Genomic DNA, 27770 nt, shown 5'->3' with positions numbered 1-27770 from the left:
GGGAGTGCAAGAGAGAGAGAGGGAAGGGGGAGTGCAAGAGAGAGGGGGAAGGAGAGAGAGAGGGGAGTGCAAGAGAGAGGGAAGGGGGAGAGAGAGGGGAGTGCAAGAGAGAGGGGGAGGGAGAGATAGGGGAGTGCAAGAGAGAGAGGGAAGGGGGAGAGACAGCAGAGTTCAAGAGAGAGAGGGAAGGGGGAGAGAGGGGGTGCAAGAGAGAAAGGGAAGGGGGAGAGAGGGGGTGCGAGAGAGAGAGAGGGGGAGAGAGGGGGTGCAAGAGAGAGGGGAGTGCAAGGGGGAGCGGGAGAGAGAGGGGGTGCAAGAGAGAGGGGAGTGCCAGAGGGAGAGAGAGAGAGAGAGAGGGGAGTGCAAGAGAGAGGGGAGTACAAGAGAGAGGGCGGAGAGGGGAGTGCAAGAAAGAGGGAAGAGGGAGAGAGAGGGGAGTGAAAGAGAGAGAGGGAAGGGGGAGAGAGAGGGAAGGGGGAGAGAGAGGGAAGGGGGAGAGAGAGGGAAGGGGGGGAGAGAGGGAAGGGGGAGAGAGAGGGAAGGGGGAGAGAGAGGGGAGTGCAAGAGAGAGAAGGAAGGGAGAGAGAGGGGAGTGCAAGCGAGAGAGGGGAGAGAGAGGGGGTGCAAGAGAGAGGGAAGGGAGAGAGAGAGAGAGAGAGAGGGGAGTTCAAGAGAGAGAGAGGGAAGGGGGAGTGCAAGAGAGAGGGGGAAGGAGAGAGAGAGCGGAGTGCAAGAGAGAGGGAAGGGGGAGAGAGAGGGGAGTGCAAGAGAGAGGGGGAGAGAGGAGTGCAAGGGAGAGGGTAGTGGGAGAGAAAGAAGATGAGGAGAGCGCTGGAAGAGGGAGAGAAAGAGGGAGTGTGAAGAGGGGAGAGAGAGAAGAGGAGGGAGAGGGTGGGAAGAGAGCAGAGAGGGAGGGAAGGAGAGAGAGGGGTGGTAGAAAGAGTGGGAGATAGAGGGAAGAGAGGGAAGTGGGAGGGAGAAGAGGGAGGGTGGAACAGAGAGAAAGAGGGAAGAAGAAGACACACACAGGAGAAAGTGAAATATGAGCAAAGAGAAACAAGTACGGAAAATGCAAGCGGCGGGGGCGGGGTACGGATCCCTTTAAAGTAGCTCATGGCCTTGCGGCCGTGAAAGTGAAAGCAAAGCAATTAGGGGGGAGGTGGGAGGGAGGCTGATGGCTTTGATGTGTGAGCGCACGCTGATAAGCTTGTGGGAGGGAGGCTGGGCTGCCTTTGATTTGGTAATGCGAGGCAGGCAGCTGGTGGCATTGTAGGGCTCAGAATGAGAAGCAGGAGGAACAAGCAATAGCGACTCTGTAGACATAACATCATTTTACTTAATATACCTACATTTCTGTTCCACTAAAGAAAAAGTGTATACTTTTCAGATCACGTTAAATTTTGTGGCTATATTTATTTTATATATTCGCCCAGTCTACGGTATGAAATCAGGTGACGTGCGTGCTTCTTGTCTATTACAGCACTCTAATTTCTTGTGTTCCCTAAATACCATGCGGGGCAAAAAATTAAGCGATCTAAAATAAAAGACAAGAAGGAGATGCATTCTGTTTCTACTTCGTTCGGATAAGCGCGTTAGCAAAACCTATCGCGTTGTTTCATATAATTACATTATGTGATATTGACACGCCAGGGCGCGGATAAGGAAAGTGAGGCGGTCGGAGAGACAGGGTTAGAAAGACAGAAGGTAGTAACGGAGAGAGGCATCGAGAGACAGAGTTGGAGGAGCGAGAGACAGGGATAGAAAGACAGAAGGAAGTAAGCGAGAGAGGCATCGAGAGACAGAGTTTGAGGAGCGAGACAGAAATAGAAAGACAGAAGGAAGTAACAGAGAGGCATCGAGACTCGAGAGACAGGGTTGGAGGAGCGAGAGACAGGGATAGAAAGACAGAAGGAAGTAACAGAGAGAGGCACAGAGAGACAGTTTGAGGAGCGAGAGACAGAAATAGAAAGACAGAAGGAAGTAACAGAGAGGCATCGAGACTCGAGAGACAGGGTTGGAGGAGCGAGAGACAGGGATAGAAAGACAGAAGGAAGTAACAGAGAGAGGCACAGAGAGACAGAGTTTGAGGAGCGAGAGACAGAAATAGAAAGACAGAAGGAAGTAACAGAGAACAAGACGGAGGGCATTGCTGTGGGGAGGGGAGAGGAGAAATGCGACATGGGGCGGAGCAGGGAGAGCGGCGAGTGTGAAGCAGCAGGGGCCTTTGAAGTGAAGCTAAGCTTCACTTCAAAGGAGTGGGAGGAGTGCTGCTGGGGAACAGATGGCGATTTGATGATGTGCACGCGCATTTTAGGTCAATGCGCTTGCGCATTGACCTAAAAGCGCACGGGCACAGCATCAAATCGCCAGTCTAGGTAAACCTTGTTTAAGCCCCTATAGTCTCGCTCAATGCGCATGCGCATTGAGAGGCGAGACCTAAAAACCCCTGCTTCAAAAAACAATAAAGGGGAAAAAGCTTTTCCTGGTGCCTTACCAAAATGTGGAACACTAGAACTACTGCCATAGGGCAAACTGCTCTTATGAAAACTTCAAGAAGGATCTCCCGCTGCAATGACACTTCCAGATAGGACTGTGCCACATATATTTTCCTTTAGATCGTCCATGTGTAACAGACTAGCTGGTGTTCTTTAATCAGCGTTTGGAGAGTAAGGTCATGACCTATTTAGGTGGTTTGCGGTTTTCGCGTAACTACTGCGTCTCAGCAGATAACTTCAGGGTGACCTTTTACCCTCTTGGAGATCACTTCCCTACGTATATCCCCAAAGTAAGTTTTGAACCTATTGTTGAATCTTTGTAACACTACTTTTACATATCTGTTACCTTTTCATGTATTTTGTTTGGAATCTTTGTTACATGTAAAGTGCTTTCCTACCCTGGAGAGTCTGGTATGCACTTTATAAAAAAAGCAAATATACGTACTATGCCATATTTCTCGAAGCCACACCTCAACCCTCTTCAACAAAACACAATACACAACATCCCACCACATAATTCCCAACCACTGAACAACCATCACATCATAACACCATAATACAAAACACTAAGCATAGACGCCACCACAGTAATAAAATCAGAGTTACAGAGATGTGCAGAGATTCTACAGAGGGAAGACCCAGAGGTAGGGCTACAGAAAATCATGAGAGATAAGGAGCAGTTTGATGGATTACCTAGGGGGCTCGGCAGCTGTGAAACACCCCATTCCTGGGGCAGTTGGGAAACACCCAATCCTTATGACAGGGAAACACAGTAAGGGAAATAGGAAGACCAGTGAGCATAGGAAAAGACAGATATATGGCTGGACAGACAATGAGAATGGAATATTTCAGACATGGGTACACTGGAGTATGGTAGAAGGAAAGTGAGAGCAAAAGAGAGTGGGGAGTTATCAAGGGAGATCCGACTCTGGGACAAGGGGACAGGGAAATACAAAGGGTGACACCTGTAATTAGAGACTGCAAGTCAGTCAATAAAATTAATTCCAATCAATATGGTAGTCAACGATCTCTGCCCACAACATGGAATGAAACAAATCAACATAGATCAAAATAAATTACGGAGAAAGAGGGCAATCAAGGCCATATTTACAAAAATGTTCCAAAATGAATTACTCAAACACATTCAAAACATCTCATAGATTTACAGTACAATAATTGGGACAGCAGGGCTATTGAATAAGATAGCACCTGCAAATGTAATAAATGTTTTTTTGAGTAATTCCTTTTGGAATATTTTTGTATTTATAGCCACAAATCAACATAGGCCATGTGGAAGGGAGCCACACCATCACCCAAAGAGGCTCTCTGAAACCTCCACAATGACTATACTGACATAAAACTAAGGATGAGGGATGTGGTCTAACGGTTAGAGCTGCTAACTTTGGAACTGGGGCGCCAGGTTCGAATCTCAGACTCAGCTAAACATTCTGTGATTCTGAGTGAATCATTCACAATGATACAGGGAAAGTAAGTGCAGCCACCCTCTGTAATGCACTAAAAACAGTACTTAGGGGGAAATTTATTTCAGAGGCATCTTGCCTCAAGAAGATGAAAGACACCTTGCTTATCCAAATAAAAGGGAACCTAAAAGATCTAGAACTGACTAATAAGCACACACAATCACAGAAAAATTGGGGAAAAATTATAATGACCCAGGGACAGATTAAAACAGTGCAGCAGGACGGGGCAGCCTATCTACTCAGCGGCCACCACCGGGCAGGCCGATAATTTCTGGAATTGGGTCTGTTTTGGAACCGCTTTCAACTTTTGTTGATCATTTTTTGAATCCTATGGTCAGAGCGATGCCTACTTTCCTACAGGATACAAAGGATGTCCTCAGACTATTACCCACAATACAATACAACACTGAAACTGACATCTTAGTATCATTTGACGTAGAGTCCCTCTATACGTCCATTCCCCAAACTGAGACCCTAGAAGTGGTCGGCGCACTATTAGAACAGAGTGATCTTCAATCCATTACGCCCACGAGCTTCATCATGCATCTGGCTGAAATTGCCATGAAAGAAAATTATTTCCGCTTTGAGGACACCATCTACCTGCAAACGTCAGGGACCAGCATGGGCAGCGTCTTTGCGCCGAGCCTGGCGAACCTCTATGTCCATCACTTCGAGCAGCAAGAGGTTCTGAAGGCAACCAATCCATACCTTTCGTCATTGTATATATGGAAAAGATACATTGACGACATTTTGGTGGTGTGGCGGGGCACTGAAGCAGATCTACTACTGTTCCATGACTGGTTGAATAGAAAGAATGCTTACCTGAAGTTCACTATTGAACATAGTAGAACATCTCTGGCCTTTTTGGATCTGAGGTTACATGCCACTACTAATGGCATTCAATCGGAACTCTACCGTAAGCCGATGGCCAGAAATGCACTACTAAGGTATGACAGCTGTCATCCCCGGGCTCTAAGGGACAATTTGCCCTTCGGGCAATTTCTGAGGGTACAAAGGAACTGTTCTAGCAAGGAAACCTTTGATATTCACTCAAAAAACTTAGAATTCCAACTGAGTGAAAAGAACTACCCGAGAAAGATCATCAGGCAATCAAGGAAGAGGGCGTCCAACAATAATAGAGAGTCTCTACTAGAAATACAGCCACCAAAAGACAAGACCAATCGCATCGCCTTTGTTAATACATTTAATACCCGCTCGAATCAGGTGCAGAAAATCATAAAAAAACATTGGTCTATCTTGAAGACTGGGAACGATGATATCGCTTTACCCATTTTCGCCTTCAAAAGAGGACAGAACCTAAAAGATCAATTGGTCCACACGCGCCCGCGTAATAAAGAACCCAGGCAAGTGGGGACGCTGTGGGATCTACCTCCAGTTTCTGGACACCATCCATGCGGGGCGTGCAGTGTTTGCCCCCAAACCAAGAAATCGACCGAGGTCGATATCGGGACTAATCGCCCGTGGACACAGAAAAGGTTCACTAACTGCAATAGCAGCAATTTGATATATCTAATAACTTGTCCTTGCCAATTGCGATACGTCGGCATGACCACCCGGAAGATCAGGACAAGGTTACAAGAACATAAAAGCACAGTGCGGTGTAAGAAACAAGCCACCCGTCTCACCGCTCACTTCCTGGAAAAGGGACACGGTCCTGAAGACTTCTGTTGGACGGTCCTAGAACAACCTCAAATACCCCTTTCCTGTACTGACATCAGCAGGTTTCTCTTCAAAATCGAACAGAAGTGGGTGTATCGCCTTAACAGTGACAAGGAGGGACTCAACGAACCCATTCCCTGGATGTCCTTGTGAGGCCTGAACTTGTATTCTGGAATAGTGATCGTATGGGTTTTCGCCATTTTTTCTGTACCTCTAAAAATCTAACCCCACTTGCCTAACAATCATTCTTGGTGGGGGGTTATGACTAACTAATTGGCTTTGGTCCGTATTCATGACTGGCGCACAGCCCGACCTGTCTTGTAGTCTAATTTACGCACTTTTTGCATTTTTTGTGCGTGGGACTACATATCCCAGCATGCCTGTGATCACGTGATCCTATCACGTGATCGCCTCCTCGCTTGCACAATGAGGAAGTGCATATCTATCCATTTGGAAGACACATCGGTGCCCCCCCAAGCAGTACAGTAGACTGCCAGGAGACACCGACGGACAGGTAAGGGAGCGCTAGCCTGTCTTGTGCGCGTTGGGCGTCTACTTGTGAACGCGCAGAAAGATACTGATCAAGCGATCGTCAGGTCTGGCGCATTGCAACTCTGGCTGCCTGATTGAGATCGCGCTGAATATCTATACCACTGGCGTGGTGTTTAGAGATTACCAAACGGTATTTTAACTTCGAGCAGTGTATTTACAAGCTGACACGCTCGATTTTCTGAGCCATTGATACCCTAGTTAATTCCATTTATACTTGGTCTGCCAATGTCTGACGAGTGGGGTTGAGTGCAAGTGGGATGGTCCGCATTTTGACAGTGCGGACCTTGTGGGACGCTGATGGCCATATTGTGAACTCATGTATCTGTTCATTTTCGCGCTCTAAGGAAATTACTTATGAATTCTTTATAGAGCGGTGCTCCTCATACCTGCGCTGTAGCCAGGTGGGGTGAAGCCTCTCAACCATCAAATTTTGGGTGAGTTTTGCCAGCTGGCAATATGTGTTTTATACATGTGAAATGTGCATTTATCACAGTATTTATTCATAGGAATGTGACCTTTTCATGTTCTTTTTCTTTATTTTTGTTTGTCTTATCGTGTGGATTGAATACCGTGTGATGCAACAGTATACGGTTGAGTATATACCTGAAGGTCAGGTTTTATTTTCTTTAATCCTATCAGCAGTGTTTTTATCATTCGGTCCTGAAGAATGCATTTTGAAACTGGGTTCAGTATAATGCAGAAACATGTTGACCAATACTGAGCGCGGTGATTTTTTGAAACCCGCACTCACACTTGCTTTTTAATTCTTAGGGATTGGGGGACACTAATAAATGTTGTTTGTCCACCTAACCACCTAATTTTATATTTTCCTTCACTCATCACCGCTTTATCACTACAACTCTGCCTTTACAGTTGCCACGTTTTATGTATTCTTGTGTACCATTTAAACATCCCTTACCTCACATACTTCGGTCACGGTAACATCTGACCGGCCGTTTTGTCTCCTGGGTGAGGAGAATCCATATGATGAGAAAAAGGGCGGTACAGTGTGGCTTCTGATGGAAATCATTTCTCCAGATGCTCTTGAGCCTCAACGTGGCCCGCGTCTCACTTACACGGATAAAGTCTTCAATGGTGTCTTTTGTGTAGCATTGGTGTTTTTGATCCACTCTGGTTTGACCATATTTTTGTGACCCCCAGGTGTACTTTGTTGTGTTGATACTGTAACTCGGGGCATGCACCTGGTTGGTCGGTAAACTCGCCCTCAGACCCCAATTTCATTGTTTGTTGTGTGCGTGAACTGTACAGCTAAGGCTGTGGGTCTTTTTAAATTACTGGCTGACCTCTTGGTCTCCGGTTCAGTTGAGTTCACTGGGTGGCCTACCTAGTCCTTCACCACTTGTGCACCTCCATCCGTTTTGATATGGCAACCAACTGGGGCTTGGCTTTTGAGAGTACAGATGTTCAGAGTATTCTGGACGAAAACCCTAGTCTCCTAGACTCTATTCCAGTCTCGGTTCAAACCGTTAATAATGATGATGGATGGGTAAAAATTCTAGCCCTTAAAAAATCCCACACAAGAACATCCGTACATGGACTCATAATGGCACAATACCTTCGAGACAACTGTGCACCTTCAGGTCTTATCGTCACCAACGCACCACGCTTATTCCTTGATGATAAAGCATTCCTCAAGGACTGGTCGATGATAGCCTGGAGGTGCACGAGGGATTGGCTAATCCTGATCATAAAAACCGCAAAAAGAATAGCGGACAAGATACTAATTGAGATTCAGGTCTTAGAGGGTCACATTAAAACCACATTGAAAAGCGGAATGTTCAAAAAGGGACAGGAAGAGAGTGATAAAAACAATAAAGACTTTAAAGAATCAATCGTCTTCACAAAGTTAGAAAAATTCAAAAAGGACTTAGCAAAATTTTCTATGGAGCGTGTATATCCATACACTAGTGACACATACACAGCACCAGCATTTAACCGTGGTGGAAAGAAAGGTGGCTCTACGTATGGCACCTCTAGTTCGGATGGAGCATCCAGTGATTCAGACACCTCACAACATGGATCTACCGACCAAACCCCGAGAGGCCGAGGCAACAGGAGAAACTGGAGAGGTGGCAATCATCCCCAGAATTTCAACAATTTTCAACCTTGGTGGCCGGCCAATCCTTGGATGTTCGGACCTCAATGTCCACCACAAATGGGTCCTTTTGGCCCCCCTCCGATGCAACAGGGTCCAGGATCTTTTCCTTTTTTAGGATTCGGCCCGAGACGAGGCAGGGGCAGGAGGAGACAAGGAACCACGACACCACAAGTGCATTGGAACACGGAGGATCCCCAACAACCGAAAACTCTCCGCAGCGGAAAGAAAGTCCCGCAGGAAACTGCAGGGACCAGCAACCAACAAGCCTCGTAATGAACCTAAGTTCACATACACTCTCCACTACTGAGGAGCGTCTCCTTAACAAAGGCTTGGGTTTTGTGGCTACCCAGAAGGGGGATCCTTTCGTGGCACAAATCGAACTTGCAAAGTTCTTTCGTAAAATAAGATTACATTATTTCTTTTCTAACTCGAAACAAATAAGTACTGTCCCCGAGGATAATAACACTGGACTGAGGAAACCCTCCAATTTCACTCCACCTACCGCCGCCTTACCGCCGAAAGTGATGACATTTGAAGCTGCAGTGGAGAGTGATATTAATCGCATCTATAAAACAGAGACCAGACCTTTTATGAACCTCCCAAAAGACGAACAACTTGCTCTACGTCTGTTAACATCTAATGACAAGATTACTATTAAGCCTGCCGATAAGGGTGGAGCGATAGTAATCTTAGATACTGAGACATACCGGAATGAGTGCATCCGGCAACTAAGTGATCAGAGGTCATATCTCCCATTGAGAGAGGATCCGACAGAGAAATTACAAACCAAAATTAACAACTTGGTAGAGGAAGCAACAGGTGAGGGGTGGATAACGCCACAAGAAGGACAATACCTAACCACTAAATACCCTGTAATTCCTTATTTCTACTGCCTTCCAAAGGTACATAAACCTCAGCGGCCACCACCGGGCAGGCCGATAATTTCTGGAATTGGGTCTGTTTTGGAACCGCTTTCAACTTTTGTTGATCATTTTTTGAATCCTATGGTCAGAGCGATGCCTACTTTCCTACAGGATACAAAGGATGTCCTCAGACTATTACCCACAATACAATACAACACTGAAACTGACATCTTAGTATCATTTGACGTAGAGTCCCTCTATACGTCCATTCCCCAAACTGAGACCCTAGAAGTGGTCGGCGCACTATTAGAACAGAGTGATCTTCAATCCATTACGCCCACGAGCTTCATCATGCATCTGGCTGAAATTGCCATGAAAGAAAATTATTTCCGCTTTGAGGACACCATCTACCTGCAAACGTCAGGGACCAGCATGGGCAGCGTCTTTGCGCCGAGCCTGGCGAACCTCTATGTCCATCACTTCGAGCAGCAAGAGGTTCTGAAGGCAACCAATCCATACCTTTCGTCATTGTATATATGGAAAAGATACATTGACGACATTTTGGTGGTGTGGCGGGGCACTGAAGCAGATCTACTACTGTTCCATGACTGGTTGAATAGAAAGAATGCTTACCTGAAGTTCACTATTGAACATAGTAGAACATCTCTGGCCTTTTTGGATCTGAGGTTACATGCCACTACTAATGGCATTCAATCGGAACTCTACCGTAAGCCGATGGCCAGAAATGCACTACTAAGGTATGACAGCTGTCATCCCCGGGCTCTAAGGGACAATTTGCCCTTCGGGCAATTTCTGAGGGTACAAAGGAACTGTTCTAGCAAGGAAACCTTTGATATTCACTCAAAAAACTTAGAATTCCAACTGAGTGAAAAGAACTACCCGAGAAAGATCATCAGGCAATCAAGGAAGAGGGCGTCCAACAATAATAGAGAGTCTCTACTAGAAATACAGCCACCAAAAGACAAGACCAATCGCATCGCCTTTGTTAATACATTTAATACCCGCTCGAATCAGGTGCAGAAAATCATAAAAAAACATTGGTCTATCTTGAAGACTGGGAACGATGATATCGCTTTACCCATTTTCGCCTTCAAAAGAGGACAGAACCTAAAAGATCAATTGGTCCACACGCGCCCGCGTAATAAAGAACCCAGGCAAGTGGGGACGCTGTGGGATCTACCTCCAGTTTCTGGACACCATCCATGCGGGGCGTGCAGTGTTTGCCCCCAAACCAAGAAATCGACCGAGGTCGATATCGGGACTAATCGCCCGTGGACACAGAAAAGGTTCACTAACTGCAATAGCAGCAATTTGATATATCTAATAACTTGTCCTTGCCAATTGCGATACGTCGGCATGACCACCCGGAAGATCAGGACAAGGTTACAAGAACATAAAAGCACAGTGCGGTGTAAGAAACAAGCCACCCGTCTCACCGCTCACTTCCTGGAAAAGGGACACGGTCCTGAAGACTTCTGTTGGACGGTCCTAGAACAACCTCAAATACCCCTTTCCTGTACTGACATCAGCAGGTTTCTCTTCAAAATCGAACAGAAGTGGGTGTATCGCCTTAACAGTGACAAGGAGGGACTCAACGAACCCATTCCCTGGATGTCCTTGTGAGGCCTGAACTTGTATTCTGGAATAGTGATCGTATGGGTTTTCGCCATTTTTTCTGTACCTCTAAAAATCTAACCCCACTTGCCTAACAATCATTCTTGGTGGGGGGTTATGACTAACTAATTGGCTTTGGTCCGTATTCATGACTGGCGCACAGCCCGACCTGTCTTGTAGTCTAATTTACGCACTTTTTGCATTTTTTGTGCGTGGGACTACATATCCCAGCATGCCTGTGATCACGTGATCCTATCACGTGATCGCCTCCTCGCTTGCACAATGAGGAAGTGCATATCTATCCATTTGGAAGACACATCGGTGCCCCCCCAAGCAGTACAGTAGACTGCCAGGAGACACCGACGGACAGGTAAGGGAGCGCTAGCCTGTCTTGTGCGCGTTGGGCGTCTACTTGTGAACGCGCAGAAAGATACTGATCAAGCGATCGTCAGGTCTGGCGCATTGCAACTCTGGCTGCCTGATTGAGATCGCGCTGAATATCTATACCACTGGCGTGGTGTTTAGAGATTACCAAACGGTATTTTAACTTCGAGCAGTGTATTTACAAGCTGACACGCTCGATTTTCTGAGCCATTGATACCCTAGTTAATTCCATTTATACTTGGTCTGCCAATGTCTGACGAGTGGGGTTGAGTGCAAGTGGGATGGTCCGCATTTTGACAGTGCGGACCTTGTGGGACGCTGATGGCCATATTGTGAACTCATGTATCTGTTCATTTTCGCGCTCTAAGGAAATTACTTATGAATTCTTTATAGAGCGGTGCTCCTCATACCTGCGCTGTAGCCAGGTGGGGTGAAGCCTCTCAACCATCAAATTTTGGGTGAGTTTTGCCAGCTGGCAATATGTGTTTTATACATGTGAAATGTGCATTTATCACAGTATTTATTCATAGGAATGTGACCTTTTCATGTTCTTTTTCTTTATTTTTGTTTGTCTTATCGTGTGGATTGAATACCGTGTGATGCAACAGTATACGGTTGAGTATATACCTGAAGGTCAGGTTTTATTTTCTTTAATCCTATCAGCAGTGTTTTTATCATTCGGTCCTGAAGAATGCATTTTGAAACTGGGTTCAGTATAATGCAGAAACATGTTGACCAATACTGAGCGCGGTGATTTTTTGAAACCCGCACTCACACTTGCTTTTTAATTCTTAGGGATTGGGGGACACTAATAAATGTTGTTTGTCCACCTAACCACCTAATTTTATATTTTCCTTCACTCATCACCGCTTTATCACTACAACACTGCCTTTACAGTTGCCACGTTTTATGTATTCTTGTGTACCATTTAAACATCCCTTACCTCACATACTTCGGTCACGGTAACATCTGACCGGCCGTTTTGTCTCCTGGGTGAGGAGAATCCATATGATGAGAAAAAGGGCGGTACAGTGTGGCTTCTGATGGAAATCATTTCTCCAGATGCTCTTGAGCCTCAACGTGGCCCGCGTCTCACTTACACGGATAAAGTCTTCAATGGTGTCTTTTGTGTAGCATTGGTGTTTTTGATCCACTCTGGTTTGACCATATTTTTGTGACCCCCAGGTGTACTTTGTTGTGTTGATACTGTAACTCGGGGCATGCACCTGGTTGGTCGGTAAACTCGCCCTCAGACCCCAATTTCATTGTTTGTTGTGTGCGTGCAGCCTATCTACTAGCCAAGCTTGATAATAATTATAACAAACAAGGTAATGAATCAAGCAAACTACAAGCTAACCTACTGAGATGGGAGAAATATCTTAGCGATGAAAAGCATGGATGTTCGGCTCTACATACGGGAAGAGAATAAATCACAATGTTTCCATATCTTTTATTATCTCCTCTATACTAGAGAAAGGACTGATCCTGGGTCAAGAAAAAACATACCTGGCAGGAGGACAACTTGCCTACAGTCAGCCCTAGCGATACGAAACGAACTCAACAAACCACTATTGAAGGAAAAAATCATTACAGCGATAGCCCCGCAAAGGGTCAATGCCCAGTGAGGTTTACAGTCGCCTTTTACAAATGCTTTGGTGACACACTGCTGCCACTGTTATATAACGTCTATCAGGAAATGATTAGGGAGGGAAGGGTGACTCCTACCACAGCTGAGTCAATGATATCTCTTATCCTCAAACCAGGTAAAGGGCCCAAAGAGTGCAGATCCAACAGACCAATTCATTGCTCTCCTTAATGAAAACGTACAATTCATTACCAAGATTAACACCCTCCACTTACACGATAGGATGGGGGAGTTAGTCTATCCCAACCAGTCAGGTTTTATTTAGGAACACCAAACAAATAACACAAGAAAAGCCATTCACCGCCTCGATATTGGCAGCCAGCGGCACAACATTCCATTTCTTACCTGGTCACCCTGGAAGCTGAAAAAACATTTGACAGGTTTGACTGGGACTTCATGACTGACATGGTTCTGGTAGTAGGGATAGGAAAGGGCTTCCGAAATTGGTTACTTTTGGCTATCAATGTCCCAGAGCTCGATTTAGAGTCAATGCCCAGCATTCCCAGTGGCTGACCACTGGGCAGGATATTAGACAGGATGGACCCTTGTAACCCCTGCTTTTAGTCATAACCCTTGAATCATTCTCCCAGTGGATAAGGACTAGCACCAAAATCAAAGAGGGTTCAGCATATGAAACTTACAATTTTGAAGACTACATTCTGCTCTCAGTGACCGACCTCAATTTGGCTGAGCTCCATCCATAGCGGCAGATATCTTGATTTAAAATTAACATTAGGAAATCAGAAAGCCTCTATGGCTCAGCATCTTAAGTGTGTGTCGAAGAACTGCGGGATTAAACCCCGTTTAAATGGGCAGACTCAACTATCACATATCTGGGCCTCACCTTAGCGAATACTCTTATGACAGTGATGCAGAAAGACAAAACACCCCGTCTTGGAATAATTGCAGCTCTTAAGATGTCAATTTTTCCCAAAGAGCCTCTTCATTTTTCAAACACTCACTCTATACATTCCCAGAGATTATAAACATGAGCTGAAGACACTGCTTCTCTTTTGTCTGGCAGGTTAGGAAGGAGAGAATGGCTTAACATCAATGCTCCTTGTGGCCACAATAGGGTGGACTGGAGGTCCCTGACCTGCTTAGCTATTACGCTGCGCCCTACTGCATTTCTTGATCCATTGGACCAGGAAAAGATTAAAAAGGATTGCTGTATGATAAATCACATGGGATGGCCACTTTTAGAGGTTGTACACACTGGATCTCCATCACTATACATATTGCCAGAGACGAGCACCACCCTACAGGTTTGGGACCGCTTGGAGGTCAGGAGGGGGCTGACTCCATTACTGTTGCCCTTGATATCACCCTGGAAAAATATAGAGTTGATCCCTGACCTAAACAGACTGACATTCCAGAAATGGCTAGACAAAGACTGAAAAACAGATAAGTTTGATCACAGAGAGGTTGAGACTTGTGAACATCTGAATGTCAAGTATGATCTTCCCAAAGCAGAGCACTACAGATATATGCTGCTACACTACTGGCTCTAAGACCCTAGCATTAAACAGGGGGCAAGTAGAAACAGGACCCCATTTGAGAGGTATCTATAGACTTGTACGGGAAATCAGCATGCTACATTTCCTATCTCCCAGATGCTCAACTCTAAACGAGAAGGGGAGAACCCTGTTTCAACATTCTTGGGTATGTAAATTTAAAATATTCCTGTATGAGAAGCAATGGGATTATATCCTCATCCGCAAGAATAACTTTGCCACTCACACATGAGACAGGCAGAAAAGGTTATCACAGATGGGTCATCTGGGGCATGCAGGGGTACTAGAGAGGATGGCAGGAGGATGGGACTTTGATACACATCATAGGGTCCTGCCCACGGATACAGCTTTTTGGGACTTTGTGCTCCCCGCGATTGAGGAAACAACAGGCTTGGCGCTGGAGCAATGTCTGATGGTGGTGTTGCAGGGCCGGACGGACTAAAGAGAATTACCTGCTTCAAGGCCAGAAGGGTCAGCACATTCCCTGAAGCTCAAAAAACAATCTTATCTCTTTGTGTCCAACAGACGGCCACCGCAGAAGGTAAATGCATTGAAAGTTTATGGTAGATCCTGGAGAAGAGACATATGGTACTCAAGGTTCTGGACGTTTCCAAGTTTGAGAGCTAAAACTTAAAAGTATCCGAGTGGCATATCAGATCATTGCCCTGGGAAACAAGAACCTCATATCCTAAGTCATGGAACTGAGCTCACCCTAGTCAAGAGTTGGAGTAATGTGGGTGATAGGGATGGCTGGGTAGGTGGGGCAGGATGATGCTTCTACAGCCCTCAGAGAGATAGGGAACTGACATTGGGTGATTGTCACACTTATCTTCTGGTTATTTGACCTAAATCCTTATGAAAACATTAACACCTAACATGTTTTTGTTCTCATGCAAAGTGATTGAATATCCTTGGTCCAGGTTTGCACTATATAAAGGTGCATAAAAAACAAAACTGACACCAGTTAACTGGAGTACTGCAAGATCTGGCTTGCCCTACGGAATATCCGGAAGATAAAAGGCCATGAGTGGCACGCTTCGCTCCCTGTACTCTTGTGCCCACCACCAGAGGGGTGCGTAGTGTCACTTTCCTGTGTTCTAATAAGCTTTCAGATACATCCATTTGGTCACTATTTGGGATTTGGCATCCATTCCCAATCCATGTCGGGTTTTGTAAAAGCCAGCCTGATTATGCTTGAAGCCAGCCTGCTAATGTTTGACACTCTGTTACCTAGAATTCCCTGCTCACTGATTAGTCTCCACCACTGCAGGCCAAGGACGGTGGAGGAATTCAGCTCATCTGTGGTTAGCTGCGGTTAGCCTGTTCACACTTGATGCATTTGATTACTGTGAGCACTTTTAAGCCCCAGCTCCCTTCAGGCCAAGGCTGGCAGCTGTAGCTGTGTACTGGTGAGACCAACCCTTGTTTCCTGAACTTTTGTTATCCTTGTTTCCTTGATTCCTGAGCTATAGTTAATCCTTGTTCCTTGATTCTTGAGCTATAGCTATTCCATATGCCTGAATTAGCACTGTCTGCAGTGCTACATTGTTTCCTGGGTTCCTGAGCTAAAGTTATTCTTTGTTCCTGGTGCTGAGCTTCAGTTATTTCTTGTTCCTGATTTGCACTGCTTGTAGAGCTATCTTGACTCCTTGTTTCCTGAACTGTAGCTATTTCCTTGAACTAGCACTGCCTGCAGTGCTACCTTGACTCCTGAGCTATATTAATTTCCTGTTCCCGAACTAGCACTGCCTGCAGGGCTACTTTGACTTTTGAGCTTTTGCTAAATTATTGTTCTTGCTCCAGCACATCCTTCAGTGCTACTTTGTTTTCTTGACTCCTGATCCAGCACTATTCTAGTATACCCTAGTAGCCTTCCCTTCTATATATCCTTTTCCAGTCCCTCCCTTTGTTCCCATTTCCTTGGTTCCAGTTCCTAGTCTGCTGTCTTGCTTCTATTACCTTTTATGTTTGTTACTTGCTTTCTGCCAAGTTTGCCCTGTTCTGTTAAGCACTCCTCTTTTCTAGCTCCTCGTCTATTGTGCTAGCGTTTAGTTCTCCCCCCTTGCTGTTACTGACTTGCGTGTTCCTGTTTGTTCGCCAGGATCCTTGGGCACAGCTGACTACCTAGGTGGTGTTTCTTGTTCACTGTGAGCATTGTCTTTGAGTTACATTTATAACATCACCTTAGGTATCAGCTCCACAGACCCTGCCTTTGCATGCATATCCTATATGTGGATATTTGCAGTCAGTATGTGTAACAGTAATTGTGGGTAAGGAAGGATTAGTTACTTACCTGTAATCCTAGTTCTCTTCCAGGGGTATCCTCATCAAAGTCATAAGCATTAGAATATTCCCGCCCATGTGCGGGACCCCGGAAACACTATATTATATGTGCCCCACATATACATATACTCATATATATATATAAATACATATATATATATATAACATGCAATAGCAGCCAGTAGAAAACAGAGCTGAAATATGCTGTGTAGAATTTCCACCATACATGTAATAATAAGCATTAGAAACATGAGAAAAAACAACAAAAAGTTTGTTTTAGAAATTGTTTTAATGCTCAGAAAGCAGTAGAAATTCTCATAACTCACTGGAAGCATAGAAAGCTCCCAGGCTGCATTGCAAACACACAGTCTAAAAAGACTGAAAAGCTAACCTGTAGCTGCATAGCAATAAACTGACACCGTGCCTTTAAGGCACTCATGACCCCCAATATCCCATCATGCCTCAGGGGTGACAGTTAGGTCAGTTGTTCTTTTCGGAGACTGAAAATAAACCCAATAACAAATAGGTTAACAATATCTCCTTATTAAAAGAATATCCTTTGCCCGGGGAGGCGGGAGGGTTGCTTATGACTTTGATGAGGATACCCCTGGAAGAGAACTAGGATTACAGGTAAGTAACTAATCCTTCTCTTCCAGGGGATCCTCATCAATAGTCATAAGCATTACAATAGAATAGCGAGCCTCACCTCATCTCCCTGCGGGCAAAGGAGTAACAATACAGTAATAAACCATATTAAGCTTAGTAAATACTAGGCTTGTACAGGCCGTAGGCTACCCAAATAGATTCCTCAAAGAGGCTTGTCCTACTTGAGTATCGGCCCTGGAATCAGAATCGAGACAGTAATGTCTCGTAAATGTATGAACTGATTTCCAAGTCGCAGCCTTGCATATCTCCGACATTGGAATGTCGTGCAAAAAGGCTACTGTAGCGGCCTTCCCTCTGGTGGAATGCGCTTTGGGTGACTGCAACAAAGGCTTGCCTGCCAGCTGATAAGCCAACTTAATGCAAGAGACAATCCATCTTGCGATGGACCTCTTGGCCGCCGGAAAACCTGTTCGCATTGAACCATAGTTCACAAACAGTTGATCCGTTTTCCTAATCCCTTTGGTCCTTTCCAAATAAAACTTGAGCACTCTTTTAAGATCTAAAGAGTGAAGTGACCGCTCGGCTGGGGTCGTAGGATCTGGAAAAAACGAAGGAGGGAAATAGTCTGATTTATATGAAAATCAGAAATGACTTTAGGCAGGAAAGTCGGATGAGCCCTTAGGACTACCCTGTTATGATGAAAAACAGTGTATGGTTCCTTCGCGCAGAGAGCTTGAATCTCGCTGACTCTGCGAGCAGAAGTGATAGCCACCAAAAAGGCCGCCTTCCAAGAGAGATGGTGCAAAGAGGCCTTGTGGATGGGCTCAAAAGGTGGTGACATTAACCTGGATAGCACCAGGTTTAATTCCCATGGAGGAGAAGGATTTCGCACAGGGGGATACACTTTCTTCAACCCCTGGAGGAAGTCCTTAACCACTGGAACTTGGAAAAAAGAAACCTGCTCAGGTGACTTTCTGTATGCTACTATGGCTGACAAATGCACCCTAATAGAAGCGTACTTTAAACCAGCAGTCGCTAGGGAAAGGAGGTACGGCAGAATGACATCCTCCTGTCCTGTAGTAGGATCAAGGTGATGATCTCTACACCATAAGAAAAACCTCTTCCACTTGAACGCATAAGACGCTCTCGTGGAAGGTCTCTTAGCCTCCTTCAAAATGTTCATGCACTCAGGAGGCAAGTTTAAATGTCCGTATTGCAGGACCTCAGGAGCCATGCTGTTAGGTTCAGTGAAGGGAGGTTGGGGTGCATTATCCTCCCGTTCATCTTGCTCAACAGGTCCGGCCTGCAAGGAAGTCGTCTGTGTGGACACACAGACAGATGTAGAAGATCCGGGTACCACCACTGCCGTGGCCAATCCGGAGCTATCAGTATCATGTCCATGCTCGACCTGCAGAGCTTGGAGACTACCCTCGGAATCAGAGCCAAGGGAGGAAACGGGTAAGCGAATGTCCCTGACCAGTCCATCAGTAGAGCATTCCCCTGAGTCCCTGGCCGGTGGAACCTGGACGCGAAGGCGTGGCATTTGGAGTTGTCGTCGTCTGCAAACAAATCTGTTGATGGACGACCCCAGCAGCGAAAAAGCTCTTCCACGACGTCGTCGTGTAGCACCCAGTCTGGCTGATCTTCGAAGTGTCTGCTGAGTGCGTCTGCTTTTCCGTTCAACTCGCCTGGAAGGTGCACAGCCACTACCGTGAGTCCCCGAGAGAGGAGCCAGAACCAAATTGCCTGAGCCTCTCGAGACAGAGGGCGAGACCTTGTGCCTCCTTGCTTGTTCAGATAGAACATGGTGGTCGTATTGTCCGTCTGAACTAGGATTGAGCTGGTCTCTATCGCTGGGAAAAAAGCTTTGAGAGCCAGGAATACCGCTCTGAGCTCCAGCATATTGATGTGATACGTCTGCTCCTGCGCAGACCACTGGCCTTGAATTTGAAGCGGACCCATGTGCGCTCCCCAACCTTGTAGAGAGGCATCTGTCACTATCGATTGGGTCGGAAGAGGCTGGTGAAAACGAACCCCCACCAACAAATTCTTTCTTTTTGTCCACCATTTGATGGAGTCTTTCGTCGCATGGGAGAGCCTGATGCCATCCTCCCAACGACCTGTTGCCTGGTCCCATTGATCCTCCAGTGCCTGCTGCAGAGGACGCATTCTCAGCCTGGCGTTCGGGATGAGAAAGATGCAGGATGCCATGGAACCCAGCAGAGATGCAACTTGTCGGGCTGTTGGAAGCCGAGATTGTAGCAGAATTCCACATTTCTGACTCATGGAAAAAAGTCTCTCCTCCGAAGGAAACGCTTTTCCCACGTTTGTGTCCAGAACGGAGCCTAGGTAGTGGATTGATTGAGTAGGCCGCTGGACTGACTTCTCCAGGTTCACATGAAGGCCGAGCCTGTGTAACTGGAGTAGACACAGATGTAGATCGTGTTTTACCTGCACTGGAGATGGACCTTTCAGGAGCCAGTCGTCCAGGTACGGGTAGATGAAGAGCCCCTTCTTGTGAAGAAAAGCCGCCACCACTGCCATGCATTTGGTGAAGACTCGTGGTGCGGACTTGAGACCGAAGGGTAGCACTGTGTACTGATAGTGTTTGTTCCCTACGACAAACCTTAAGTACTTGCGATGTTGTAGAGCAATAGGGATGTGAAAGTACGCATCTTGTAGGTCCACCGAACACATCCAATCTCCGACTTGAAGATGTGGGCATATTTGGTGAAGTGCCAACATGCGAAACTTTTCTCTGACGATGACCTTGTTTAGAAGTCGTAGATTGAGTATTGGTCTGAACTTGTCCTCCTGATCTTTTTTGGGGACAAGAAAGTACCTGGAGTAAACTCCCTTTCCTCTTTGAGCGAGAGGAACCTCCTCTATCGCTCTTTTTTGTAGTAGGACTTTTACCTCTCTTCGGAGCAAGCTTAGTTGATGAGGGTAAGCACTTTTTGGAGGAATGCTCTTTGGCGGTGCACGGAAACGTATCCTGTATCCATTGCGCAGTATATTCAGCACCCACTGATCCCTTGTGATGCTGACCCACTCTGCCAGGTGTTGTGAAGCACTTCCTCCCACTGGAGTGGGTAACGGCGTCAGAGGAAGCCACTGTTCAGGCCTTTCCTCCTCTTGTGGTGTTAGAGGATTGTTGATGGCCTCCTCTACCTCTGGCAGGTTTGCCTCGAAACTGGGGTTTGCCTTGGTTCTTATTTTGGGACCACTGAGGGGTTTGAACCCTCTGTTGAGCCCCTCTCCCCCTGTTGGTCTTGAAGCGGCGCTTGAACTCTTTCTTTTTCTCTAAGCCCACCGCTTTCACTGTATCGAGTTCCGTTTTCATTCGGGTCATTTCTTCATCAGCATGCTCCCCGAAGAGAGCGGAACCAGAGAAGGGGAGATTCAGTATGCGACGCTGAGCATCCGGCTTCAGGCCTGTCAGGCGCAACCATGCCGACCTCCTGGCACAAACCCCATGCGAATAGGAATGTGCTGCAAGGACAGCACCATCCGCGGCCGTGCTTATGGACTGATTCGCCACTAGACATCCCTCAGTCACGGTCTCCTCAAAATCCTGCTGGTCTTCCTTAGGAAGCTTGGCCTTGAACCTCTCCATAGAGTCCCACAAGGCTCTGTCGTATCGCCCCAGAAGCGCAGCCGCACTAGAAACTTTAAGAGTCGAAGCAGCAGACGTGCAAACTTTGCGACCCCAGGAGTCTTGGGTCTTGCGGTCTTTGTCTGGTGGGACTGAAGAAGAACCTGCAACTGCGTGGGTCTTCTTCGCCGCTGCCACAATCACTGAGTCCGCTGGAAGATCAGATTTTACAAATGCCGGGTCCGAGGAGGCCGGTTTGTATTTTTTCTGAATGCGGGCTGGCACCGCTCTGATCGTCGCCGGAGTCAGGAATACCTGATTGACAGTATCCATAATTCCCGGGACCAATGGCAGTAAAGGACGGGAGATCGCTTTCTTGTGCAAAGTCTCAAAAATGACTGTCGTTGTAACTTGAGGGACAGACATTTCAATATTCAGCTTCTGAGCTCCTCTTTGTAAGACATCCAGATACGTGCCAATGTCATCCACTGGGGAGGATCGGGACGTAGGACTGTCCGTCAAAGTAGGGGAGTAGTCCCTCTTGGAAGACCTGGTAGAAGAGGTAGATGAAGTAGACGGAGTTCGCCGCCGTCTACGGTGAACACTGTGCCTCCTCTCTTTTGAACGTTTCGACCGTTCTACTCGTTTAGGAGAGCGAGACCTGGCCCGCCCCTCTTGTTCTTTTCTGGGAGATCGAGGGCTTCTGGGAGATCTAGAAGGTGTTCTTTCAGGAGATTTGCGCCTGGGAGGGCTATGCTTGTCCATCTCCTCCACCAGATCCTGAAGAGGGGACCTGTGCTGCGAGCTGGCATAGTCTTGCATACGCTTTGCAGCCCCAGAATCCCTCCAATGGTCCAAAGATCTGTACCACCTAGGTGACAGTCTGACTTTATCCGCACGAGGATCCGTCCGACGCTCAGGTGATTTGCGTACCGGACTTCTGGACTTCGAAGATGCAGTTGAGGAGCCAGAAGACCTTGAGGTGGAATGACGGGAAGCTGACTCTGTTACCATCACCACATCTGAACATCTCGACGTCGAGCGATCTTCCCTCGTGGTCGAGTGCTTTCGGGGAGTCGGCGGATCAAACAATCTTGCTTTAGAATGTCCATGTGAGGATTTGTGGTCTCTCGACGTCGAGTGGCGATGAGCGGCCGCCGACGGAGTTCCATGTCTCGACGTCGAACGGCCAGTACCGGCCGTCGACGGAGTCCTCTCTCTCGAAGTCGAACGACGATGCCCAGTCGTCGACGGAAGTATCGACGTCGAACGACGATGTCCTGTCGTCGACGAAGCACCCTGCCTCGACGTCGATGGACGATGTCCAATCGTCGATGGAGGACTTTCTCTCGACGTCGAACTGTGATGATGAGCCGTCGACGGAGTTTTCTGCCTCGACGTCGAATGTCTGTGCGACGACGGCGGAGGGGTATTGGACACCCTCGACGCCGAGAGCTGACGAGACATCGACGGAGAATGCATCCTCGACGCCGATCGACTCTTCCCTGTCGACGGCGGAGGGGTCTTGGTCCTCGACGCCGAACGTCGCTTCTTCGACGACGGCGGAGTCACACTTCTCGACGCCGGTCGACGTCTGGATGACGACGGCGGAGGGGTGACCTCCCTCGACGCCGGTCGTCGCCTGGTTGACGACGGCGGAGGGGTCTTGGGTCTCGACGCCGACCGTCGCCCGGTTGACGGCGGCGGAGTTCCCTTCCTCGACGTCGGACGTCGCCCGGTTGACGCCGACGGAGGAGATTTCGACGATGGAACTGGATCCTTCGACGTCGTCGACGTACCTGGTCTTCTCTTCGACGGCGAGCCCGCCGTCGACGGTAGTTTAGACGATGAATGATCCACCGGTGGTTCTCTTCTCAGCGCCGAGCCCGACGCTGAGGGTGAGGGGTATGAAGACTTCTTTCTGGAAGCTGAATGAGTCTTCTTGGAGCCCTTCTTCACCGGAGATTTTCCTCTTGATGACCTATGAGCTAGGCCATGAATGCGAATCCTCTCCCTGTCTTTTAAAGTTCTTCCTGACAGGTGTTCACAATGAGGACAGGTGCCTGGATCATGTTCCTCAGGCAGACACAGGATACAGACGTCGTGGTTGTCTGACTTGGCCTTCTTGTTGCCACAAGAAGGGCATTTGTCAAAGAGTGAAGGCATTTTCAGGAGAAAATGCTCACCAAATTGACTGAAAAAGACAGTATCTTACTTGACTAGATGTTAAATGTCGAGTAAGAACAAAAAATTGTCAAAAGTGAAGAGATTTTCTGTCAAAAAACAGGAAAATCAGTGGAGCTGTGTAACCAGGGTCCTTCACTGAAGGAACCGGAAAGAACAACTGACCTAACTGTCACCCCTGAGGCATGATGGGATACTGGGGGTCATGAGTGCCTTAAAGGCACGGTGTCAGTTTATTGCTATGCAGCTACAGGTTAGCTTTTCAGTCTTTTTAGACTGTGTGTTTGCAATGCAGCCTGGGAGCTTTCTATGCTTCCAGTGAGTTATGAGAATTTCTACTGCTTTCTGAGCATTAAAACAATTTCTAAAACAAACTTTTTGTTGTTTTTTCTCATGTTTCTAATGCTTATTATTACATGTATGGTGGAAATTCTACACAGCATATTTCAGCTCTGTTTTCTACTGGCTGCTATTGCATGTTATATATATATGTATTTATATATATATGAGTATATGTATATGTGGGGCACATATAATATAGTGTTTCCGGGGTCCCGCACATGGGCGGGAATATTCTAATGCTTATGACTATTGATGAGGATCCCCTGGAAGAGAACTTACTGAGCTTCAGTCTTACCGTGTGGCACTCCCGAGTGCTTTACCCCACATTCCCTTTATTGTTAATGTTGTTTTATATACAAGTGTATTGCACATCCATCCTGGGTGTAGTGATTCTGAATGCTCAACCGCCTCATGAGTCCCTGTCCTTTCTGAGTCTTAGCCATCTTGTTTCTCGTGCAGGCTTCCCCTTTGGATCCCTTTTCTCCTCGGACTTCCAGTGAGATCCTGGGCAGTGCTGTACTCTATTTTCCTTCTTCATTTTCTACCCAGTCACCAGCCTTTGCCCAAGCCCCTGACTGTGTCCCAGACAGTCCCTGACAATGAGCTTCTTTATACTCTCAATAGGTTAGATTCTGGTTTTCCACACTTCCTCCCTCGAGAGAGTACCACCGCAAGAAAAACTCTCCACCACAGTAAGGTGAGGGGAACGCTGGAGCTCACCCCTATTTGAACTCACATACTACAGACTTCACCCAAAGAACCTAAAAGCTCCTACTAAGCATAACACTGACAAATCTTTGGAATTAGTGGATAACAACGAATCAGTATTCTATGAAATATGTTCTTTTTATATTTACCTGCTCCAAACCCCACAAGTGCACGGGAAATTAGCATGTAGTATTTATTGTTGGAATAAGGAACATGGACATAAGAGTAAAGGATGCTTGCAGCCACAGAAATGGAAATTGAGACAACAAGTGGCTCTCTTCTTGGTCTGTAATTCGACCACACGCCAAACAGAGGAGAGGCTACCATCTGCCCGAGGCTGTATGAAGCTATAATCCATCCTAGGAAACTGGTATCTGCTGTTTGATCAATCTGCGGAAAACATGAAAAGCACTTTAAGAACCATGAGATACATACCACTCCATGATTACAAAAAACGCAAATAAGATTAATATATCAAACCATATTTTAATCTACACTATATAGAAAAACACACTAGGAAAAATAAGAAGGGCATATTGTGCATTCTGACTGGGATCCAACAAGCAAGGGTGGGTAGATGATAAGAAATGTTAAACAACCAAGAAACATATTGTGGTCCAGTTCACAGTACATTTTTAAAGGCTATGACGGGTTGGTTTTTAACATTTCAATTTTGGCTGATATGAGATGCAAAGCCCAAGACTACATTAATGCAAGTAATGTTTCAACAGAAAAGAAAATCATTCCATGAGGTAGAAATCGCGTACTTCTGTACCAAAAAGAGATGTTAATCCTTTTTTTTTGCACACACTTATTTTCTTTGCACACACTTATTTAACAATCAAGCACAAAAAAAGGGGGCCATTAATTTAGAATTTCCTTCATGAACGCTGAGAAGCAGCATTACAATATGCCAATGCCTAACAGAGGTAACACTGAGAAGTGGAACTGGTTGAGCAGCCAACATCATGCTCCAGGAATGGGTTTTAGGTTCCTCAGCTAGTTATTTAATTTTTTTTTGCTGTTTTCATTTGTTTGGTGCTTTGCAGAAATCATTATGGATTGGGCAGTGCATTGACTACTGAAAATAACGTTCACTCAACTTTTGTTACCTTTCACATTCCCCATCACAATGTTATACTACATGGGACCACTTCTAACCACAATACTCTTATGGTAATGTTCAATGGAGGAAAGACTATGAAGAATATCCCTACATAGAGCTTACAGGCTAGCGTAATGGAAGACTAGCCCTCCAGAAGCAACAATAGAGTTTTAATTCTAAATTATTTAAAGTAGAAAGGTGGCACAGCAAATCTGCATCAACCTTTGTCACGCAGAGTTGGGATTATCTTTTCTTACAGATCTAATTAAGACTCATCCAATCCTGTTGTGCCATGAAGTATGGACACCCGAGTATACTGCTTTAAATCAACTTGTCATCAGGGACTGCCTAAATTCTACTGATTATGCACACATCCCCTGGTTAAAGTATGTAGAGAGCTTTTGCAAAGACCTGGGTCATCCTGAATACTTTAATAATAACCCTGAAATTCTAAGGAAATTGAACAGGAAAGACCTAAAAGCCGACTGCTTAGCACATTTGGAGAATAATAGGATGTCGGAAGAATGTAGATGTTAAAAAGCATGAGGCTCAAGTAGGAGCCCCGAGGCTGATCTCTGTGGGTTCTGAAAGGAACGGGCAAAGTTTGACTCACTGTGTCCTACCAGTGAACAGATCCAGTCCAGGGCTTTGTCATGGATGCTGGCGTTTTGGAGTCTTATGATTAGGGTATGGTGGGAGACGGTGAGGAAGGCAGCCGCGAGGTCGAGGGGGATAAGGGCTGCTGTTTCTCCCTGGTCGAGGAGGGAGCGAATGTTGACAGTGGCAGAGAGGAGGGCGGCCTCGGTACTGAGGTTTCTTCGGAGGCCCGATTTGAGAGGAGTCCAGGACGTGGCTGGCTTTGATGAACTCGGAGAGCTGGGCGATGATGGCCTGCTCAATGACCTTTGCTGGGAAGGGGAGTAGGGAAATGGGTCTGAAATTCTTGAGTTCTATCAGGTCAGCTGACTGTTTCTTCAGCAGAGGGGTGATCTCAATGTGTTTCCAGTCATCGGGGAAGGTGGCGGTTTCGATGGAGCAGTTAATGGTGTGGTGTAGTTCAGAGGAGATGGTGTGGCAACTCTGTGGAAGATGTGTTGCGGGAAGGGGCGCAAGGGGGCTCCGGAGCGAATACTATTCATAGTCTTGAGGGTGTGGTCTGTGGTGAGAGGGGTCCTGTTGAGCAGGATCTTTTGAGGGTCGTCGCCGTCACGTGAGGTGGTGGAGGGAGTGGTGGGCAGGTCTTGGGTGTCGAAACTGTCGTATATCTGTTTGATCTTCTGGTGGAAGTAGGTGCAGAGTTTGTTGCAGGGGTCTTGGGAGGGTGGATTTTCTGAGGTCTCGCTGTGGGGTTTGGCGAACTCCTTGCCGATCGCGAAGAGTTCTTAGCTATTGTGTGTGATGGGGTTGATTCTGACTTGAAGGGCGCTTTCTTTGCAGTTTAGAGGAGGGTGTGGTGTGCAGAGGTGGCGGCTTTGAAAGCTGCGTGGCTTTCCGGGATTTTGTTGTTCCTCCATCTCTTCTACAGCTATTTACAGGTGTGTCTGGACTCGTGGTGGGCGGGAGTGAACCAGTTGGCTTTCTTGGAGTGTTGCTGGCTGGGTGCTGTCTTGTGGGGCGCCAGCGCGTCGGAGCAGTTGGATATCCACCGGTGGAGGTTGGGTGCTGAGGTATTGGTGTCTATGGATTTCGGTGGTATGGTTGATCAGAGGGAAGTGTGAGATGTTCTTCTGTGACCTTGTTCCAGTTGCGACGGTGGTCGGGTGGGGGTTGGGGGTGTCGGGTGCGTTGGTGTATGATGGGTTTGGTGAAGGCGAAGCGAACGCAGTGGCGGTTGGTCCAGAGGAGTTCGGAGGTGTGGCTGTAGGTGATGTTTTCACTGGCGGAGAAGACCGGGTCGAGTGTGTGTCCCGCTGCGTTGGTCGGGGAGGTGACTAGCTGCTTGAGTCCGATGTTGGCACTGAACGTGGGAACATTGTATCACCAAAGAAGAAATTAACCAAGTATTCACTGCTTATTAGACTGAACTATATGGAGTATTGGATGAGATTAGTGTTCAAGAGGTAGCCGAAAATCTTGGGCAGAAACATCTGAACAACTTGTCACAATCCCAGTGGGGTGCTCTAGGAAGCCCAATAACGGCTTCAGAACTTATGAAAGTTGCGCCGAGATGGCCAAAGGTAAGCGACAGGGCTCAGATGGACTACCATCTGGATTCTACAGAACTTATTTAAATATACTGGTGCCCACACTAGCTGAAAATTACTCCATTGCATTTTCTAAGTGCTTTCTGCCTAATAAAAGCGACGAAGAGTTTGTGTCCCTCCTGAAACACAGATCTGATATTCTGGGTCCTTGTTCATACTTTTATCCAAGTTGAACATCAACTACACTTCAAAGTTTTCAGCAAGATTCTGGCTGGACGATTGCTTCCACTGCTATCGTTTACTGTGATAATGTATTGAAGCTATGGATGAAAAGGTTTCTTTAGTTCATCTTTCAGAAATTCTGTCTTAATTGTTAGGTTTAGTGTATTAATGAACATTATTGCCTTATTACTTACTACTGAAAAAAAGGTGGTC

At 46.6% G+C, this 27770-nt stretch overlaps 1 protein-coding gene across 1 annotated transcript in view; it reads right to left on the bottom strand.

Moving 5' to 3' along the window:
- The window catches only part of MFSD8 (major facilitator superfamily domain containing 8), a 193637-nt gene that overhangs the window by 108548 nt on the left and 57319 nt on the right, over positions 1–27770 (bottom strand). Inside the window, exon 4 of the mRNA XM_078676796.1 lies at positions 24236–24476. Within this exon, the coding sequence (XP_078532922.1) occupies positions 24236–24476 (241 nt within the window). The remainder of the gene's footprint in view (positions 1–24235; positions 24477–27770) is intronic.

The sequence above is a fragment of the Lissotriton helveticus genome, chromosome 2_1 (assembly GCF_964261635.1).
Source record: "Lissotriton helveticus chromosome 2_1, aLisHel1.1, whole genome shotgun sequence".
NCBI classification, from domain to species: domain Eukaryota; kingdom Metazoa; phylum Chordata; class Amphibia; order Caudata; family Salamandridae; genus Lissotriton; species Lissotriton helveticus.
The sequence above is the reverse complement of the archived record's forward strand: the minus strand, read 5'-3'. Positions and strand labels throughout refer to the sequence as shown.